General features: G+C 33.4%; 1 protein-coding gene across 2 annotated transcripts in view; it reads right to left on the bottom strand.

Moving 5' to 3' along the window:
* The window catches only part of Egfr (epidermal growth factor receptor), a 134,561-nt gene extending 128,097 nt beyond the window's left edge, over window positions 1–6,464 (bottom strand). The window contains exon 1 of one of the 2 annotated variants that reach the window (XM_089727856.1): window positions 6,276–6,464. In XM_089727856.1, coding sequence (XP_089583982.1) covers window positions 6,276–6,342 — 67 coding nt within the window. In that variant the 5' untranslated portion in view covers window positions 6,343–6,464. The remainder of the gene's footprint in view (window positions 1–6,275) is intronic. The other variant, XM_089727859.1, reaches the window with a different exon arrangement.
* Between the last annotated feature and the right edge of the window lie 650 nt (window positions 6,465–7,114).

The raw sequence follows: 7,114 nt of genomic DNA on the forward strand, positions 1-7,114 counted from the left end.
TCTGTTTGATGTCTTATCTCTTGTCGAACGGTAGCATCGACTTTGTTGTCTATAAGGACTTTAATATCCGCTTAAAATTAAGTTCGACTACGCATCAAATCAAGAATGATTCAATTACAACTTTCAGTCAACGTCACACACAAAACTCTGCCGATAATTAATGCATTCAGACGAGGTTCGGCAAAAAAAAAACAAAAAACATTTAAATCTAAAACTATTAAAATTTGAAGCTATATCGCGTCGTTTGAATAGCAATCAACAAAATACTCGTAGATACGTACCGTATTTTAAAATAGAACTACAATCTTAAAAAAACATAATTTATCAATAAGGTTTTAAATATAAAATTAGGTATGTAATGTTTCTAGATTTTTTTCGTTTCTCACGGTTCCTAAAAATAATGCGTGTGTATGTACATACATATGTATGTGTATTCGTTACGCGAATACTGATTTAAGAAAAACTTAATTTAAAAAATAACTATCAACCAGCCTTGCTTCGCTTCGGAAACTGTAATTTATTATTGATTTCTCCACTATTTAATGGATGTTATTATACATATAAAGTAATATAAACCTTACTCTTCAATCATTCTATGTATTAAAAAAAACCGCATCAAAATCCGTTGCGTAGTTTTAAAGATTTAAGCATACATAGGGATATAGGGACAGAGAAAGCGACTTTGTTTTATACTATGTAGTGATAATATTAATCTCAAAAATTGAATTATATTTTGTTTGTTAAAGTCAATTCATTTCTATACATCGAAGTGTCAACGACAACCATTCAAATATTCTATCAGGCAGTCGGTGTATTTACGCATAGAACACGAACAAACAAGTTAAGGCAAAAATCCTTGTTCTTAATGTCTGGTTCTGTTACGTTGTTGGGCAGAGTACATGGCCTATCATACCATAGTTATCATTTTATGATTTTTTATCCTTTACCCTGCATAGCATAGCTATCAACGACTGTAGCATTCTAGCCACTTCTAACTAATGCTAGTAATATAATTTTATTTTATTTGTTACATAACTTAATACACATAATTCTTCTGTCCGTGTGTATATACATGGGTCGCTGTGGTGCCATCTCCCATGGGATGTTACCACAGTAATTCATTGTGATGTAAATATAACTACTAACATAGGTCTAAGTTTTATTAACAATTTATATGAGTCATGGATACTTGAAATAAAAACATTATTATTATTATTATTATTATTATAAGTGAACTCCTCTTAAGCGGCTAGATCGATTTTCATGAAATTTTGTTTGTGTTCGAGAGGGTTCGAGAATGATTTAGATACACAATTTTTTTTTTTTGAACTTTTATTTTTGAATTCGTTGTAAAAGTAGTCTAGATTCTCATAACGTATCCAAAAAAGTTTGAAAATTTCGCATTTAAGACGTGTATACATGACATCGTATGTCGGGCCTAATAGTACGAAAATTAATACAAAAAGAGTAGTCATAATAAAAGCAAAGTGAACTGAGTAGCGGATGGCAGATTATATTCCCAAACATATGTATCTATTGTGATTTATTAAAACTAGAGGTCCCGCAGTAGTCGAAATTCGACTATAATTAATTGGACTTGTAAGTTTGTACACTATTATGATTGTATTTTATATTTCTATAATCACAAATTTCGCCAAGGCTACACTATAAAAAAATATTAATAAAGACAAACAATATTTAATCTATTCTCAATTTGACACAGACGTCAAGAACAAAAGTTTGACAAGAAATAGTATGCACGCATGTGTGCGTCAAATACATGGTATGTAGTGTGTGTAATGTTTTCTTTATTGATTTAATGTACCTTTTACGCATTATTTAAAAAAAAAAAATTGCATTGTGCACTTCTTCTCTATATTCTCTATAAGTGTGGAAAATTTCATACTCCTCCGTCCGCGCAATTTTCGTAAAAAGGGATACAAAGTTTTTGCTTCACGTATTAATATTAAAAGAGTTGGTTACAAAAATAATTAATTACCATAACATTTTAATAACAAACATTGTACTTTAGTAGCAGTTTTCGTGTAAAAACCAAATTATTACATATATCAGCAACTGTGCCTCCTCAGAAACTTACGAAGCTACGAATCATTTTGTTCTATATTTATTTAGAATATGACCTCAATTGTAAACCGCATGTTTGTAAATAGCATTACGTTCATTAAATGTTTTGATGCATTCAATATTTTCCTACCTACACTGTCACGTTAACTCTATTCACAGAGAAATCTAATAAAATTTTATTACATAGGGAAAATTTACCTTATATGTTCGCATATACAGCGGAAAGTATATTTAATATCAAATGGAATAATGGTGACTATCACATACCGAAAATAATGAGTCACAATTACAGTTTATCATCAACTCGAGATCAAATTGATTGAGTTTCTAGCTCTCGTGTGGACTCAGTATGTATAATGCAAAAGTCGATTCAATATTTCCGAAACGGCAACTTAATGGAAATTAACCAGTGTATGCACGACGGGTAAGTCACGTTTTTTTATTTTATTGCTTAGATGTTTGGATGACCTCACAGCCCACCTGATGTTAAGTGTTTACTGGAGCTCGTACAACGTAAATGCGCCACCCGCCTTGAGATATAAGTTCTAACATCTCAGTATAGTTACGTCTCTCTTCATGAGTAAAAAAAGGCAATCCTTCTCTTATGGCGTTTTTGCAAGCCCATTTAGATTAGGTATGTGACTGATACTCAAGCTAATACTGAGACGGAATATTTAGGTATAGTCGCTTGGAGTTCGCCATAGCTTTGTATTCGATTCTTCTCTTTCCTGTTAGATAGAAGTTTTTCTCTGATAGACTTAAATAAATAAATAAATATTTACTAACAAACGTGGCGTACGTTAATTGGTCCCGTGCTAAGTTCGTAAAGAACTTGTATTACAGGTACCAGATAATGGAAATAAATGTAAGATTTTTATTATACACATACATCTATTTAAACATCCATAACCCTGGAAAGATATTTTATATTTATCATACAATAGACTTAATTACTATCTTCATTATTATGAAAATTGTGTACGCATTCTGCGGGGCACTACGTTGTGAAATGTATAGACGTCTTCAAAAAAACGAGGCAAGTACTCAATTATTGCGTTTCTCTTCTTCTAATTAAAATTAAAAATCAAATTAGAAGAGTTAAAAATTTAAAATCTGTGAAGCTCAGCACATCAAAATGGTGGATTAATATTAATTCTTTGGCCTATCAGTCCAAAGGTCCGGTCGCCGAGAGAATGCCAAAAAATTTACATTTGACATAATGATTATTGATTTTAATGATAAATACCTATTCGTTAGTAGGACAAATAAGCATTTATTTAAAATGCCCCTTGAATTACAAGTTACATCATTAGTTCGATCACGGATACATTCTTTCAGCCGCCGGACTTTAATGACAGATACCAAAAACGCGTGCAGTCAATATTAAAGGAATTAAACGTTTTGTATACCCTAAAGGCGATTTTTATAGTTTTTTTTTTGACCTAATAATATATACCTTCGTGCATAATTTATAGATACCAAAAACGCGTGCAGTTAAAATTTAGAAAATTAAAGCATTTTGCATACCCTAAAAGCTATGCTTATGGTTTTTTTTAACTCATATACCTTCAGCATAGTGCGTTTCGCATCATTTCAATTTTATTCGCTTTAACAATTAATATTAATCAATATATAAAAGCATTATTTGCTGCAAATCATACAAAACTAAGTTTACTAAACAATATAATAATAATAACACATAAACTACGGTTACAAAACGTTAATCTCGCATTTTTTATTGTTATCATATTATTTCTGATGTTTCGGATACTACATAATTATTCGGATACAACATTTGAATATAGCGCGCAGCACAGTATCTAAACAAAAAAGCCGCTAGATTAAGCCGTAATAGTAGTTTTAATTATGTCCACTTATAACAAAACTTTCGTGATTTTCCTCGGTCACTCAAAACATCAAAACTACAGTCTTATGAGCAACTAAGAAAGTAACATGATACATAATAAGGAGATGTAGACCTTTACACGAAATAAAAACAAACTATCATTTTTAACAAAACATGATAAACATTTCCACTTTCTTTATTACAGCCATAGATATGACCAATCAGCTTGTAAAGTTCAGCGGATTGGGCTGAATAGATGAGAACGATATGTACTTATAGATTTACAAGGTGGATTTTCTGTATAGGGTTTTTCGTCGTCTTTCTTGGCACAGGAGTGTCTCCTAATTGATCAAATAGCATTACCGATGCTCATGTTTGTACTTGTTAACACAAATTATTGTTTTTAAAGTATCTGTTTTCTCTGTACGATTTCTAGCCATTTCTTGGCTACCAGAAATCGATTATTTGTGACTTTGCGCAACCCTATAGTAGTAGTCTTAGCGTACGCCGCTGGTACATAGGGCCCTCACCTATGGTTTTATTTTTTTATTGCTTAGTTGTGTGGACGAGCTCACAGCCCACCTGGTGTTAAGTGGTTACTGGAGCCCATAGACATCTATAACGTAAATGCGCCACACACCTTGAGATATAGTTCTAAGTATTGTCACAACGGCTGCCCCACCCTTCAAACCGAAACGCATTACTGCTTCACGGAAGAAATAGGCGGGGCGGTGGTACCTACCCGTGCGGACTCACAAGAGGTCCTACCACCAGTAAATGGTTGTCTCCACTTTACAGTTTTGCGCTTGCTCTTTAACCCTTTCAACCCTATGGTATATACTAATCCTGAATATGAACTAGTTTTAAGTTTGTCGATAGGTAATCGACGTGTGACGTGTACCAAAATCATAGACCACAGGATAGGAAATTAAAGATTAATAAGTCAGTTTCTAGTAAGAAATAAGGTGACAATTAAAATAAGTTTTATATACTGTTTCATTTTACCTCTTCGTTCAATGATCGAACTCCGATATTAATCACAGACAACTCGACATTTAGAATCATTTTATATATACCTATTTCTCTTTTGTTTAAAAATCAAGTTTAAATCGTTTAGAAAAAAAAATGAGAACTCTAAAACTCATTGGCTGAAAAACAAAGAAAAAAATGGTATTCAATGGTATTGTTTTTGCCTATTTATATACAGATACTTAGGTTATTATTTACTCGAAAGCAACATAACCTTGAAATTAGGTTAAGCAATTCCAGTTGCCAATTTTTATGTATCAATTCGTTATAGAAGTCGTCAATCAAAATGTATTTGATGCAACTTTTACGTTTCAGATACCGACATACATATTGATATGGTCTGTGACGTCGTCAGGGTACGGCTTACGGCCCTATCTCATCAAATAAGAAAATGTATGAAAGATCTACACGAATACTGTATCAAATTTCCACTTTCCACTCTGCTATTTACAACTGTAACGACGATAAAAATTTTGTGATCTAAGTTCATAGGGTAGACATAATTTTATTTTTACCTACATTAAGCGCGCGATTGCTTTACTACGCCTAAATAGACAGGATTGTTGTACCGACTCATATCATTAGGCATTCAATATAAATCCAAAATGTTAACTTAACATCACAAAGTTATAGATAATTTGAAATTAAAGGAAATTTATATATTACCGATTGCTGTTTATAATCATACTTTATATGATGTATTATTATAATGTATATAATATTTTAGGATCGTCTTGGACGAAACGGGGCAGCTTTAACGGCCGTAGTTAAAGACTACAACGCGTTTACACAGAGCAGTTTGTACTGTCTAGTAAACAAAATATACTTCTATATAACATTGTAAAATAAACCGTATTAAACTAGATCTAAAATCGTTAATTCGTTAACCTCAAATGTACAATATTCTTCAAATGTCAATTGTTCACGTGATCCTGATGTATACGAAAAGCACTGCTTAATTCATAACGTGATCTTCCAAGAAAAATATACCGGTGCTATCGCAATAAACAAGATTGCCTCATAATTGGAAACTTATTTCGGTGCTTGATGATCAAGTTTTACGTGAACCACCGTTATTTCAATAGTTTCGTTTGAGCCTTTCCACTCGGACGCTAGATAGAACGGTTCTGCGGGATGTGTTTATCCATTAGTTTGTCACTAGACCAAGTACCGCGTGTTACGGGACGACTAATGTAACAAAACACCAAGAAAGATTATAAAAACGCGAAACTCGTTTACGTTCATGTGAACCTGCCGTTTTCACTTAAGACGATAGTATGTAAAGCAAAATAAAAAAAAGATATTGAAGGCTCACCTCTCTCCTGTATCTCGGCACGGACCAGCGCCGCCGCAACCACCACAAACACAAACAAGTTCCACATAATGTCACAGTCACAAGCACTCGATGAGGAACATGCTAGCAGACCCTAACACATTTGGCACCGCCGACACGAGTCGACACGTCCGCCTCGCACTCCAGCGCAGCCTGTATGACTGGCAATGACTATTCCTCTGTCCGCAGTCGCGTCGCTTCGTGTCGCTTGCGCACAGCCTCGCCGCTGCGCAAAGATTATTCATACAGACGTGCCACCCTAAACGACCTAGGTGAAGCGTTAGTTGAGTGAATCCTTTAAAATTTTCAATGACGTTATTTCACAAGGACTAATACGCGGCAAAGGCGGATTACATGTGACTGGCGCTGGCGCCTTGAAGCGATAAATTTAAATTACGTTTTAATCAAAAACCATTCAAGTTTCGGTTCGCATTCACTAAGGACTCTGTAAATGTTGCTAGCACCAGTGGCACCTATAACTCCGGCCATGGAATGCATCTTATGCTTACTGCAATTGAAGAGGTAAAGTTTAGTTAATAAAATGACAATTTTAATCTCAGTCATCAATCAAGAACCGTATAAATAATTTGTAAACTTTTTATTTGTGTTTTAATCAAAAAATAAATAAACGTTTTGTAGTACGTATCAATAATAAATGAACGAATTTCTTTGGAAATAATTAGAAAATAGTTTATCAATCATTTTCATAATACATAATAAAAGTTGACTCTTGCCTTCTCTACATTACAATTAAAATAATCGAGGTAAGGAAATCGTTGAAACTACTAATAGCTTTTGGTGCGTTCTAACTGTCCTCTCTA

Source organism: Bombyx mandarina, chromosome 01 (genome assembly GCF_030267445.1).
Source record: "Bombyx mandarina strain Sakado chromosome 01, ASM3026744v2".
Lineage (NCBI taxonomy): Eukaryota > Metazoa > Arthropoda > Insecta > Lepidoptera > Bombycidae > Bombyx > Bombyx mandarina.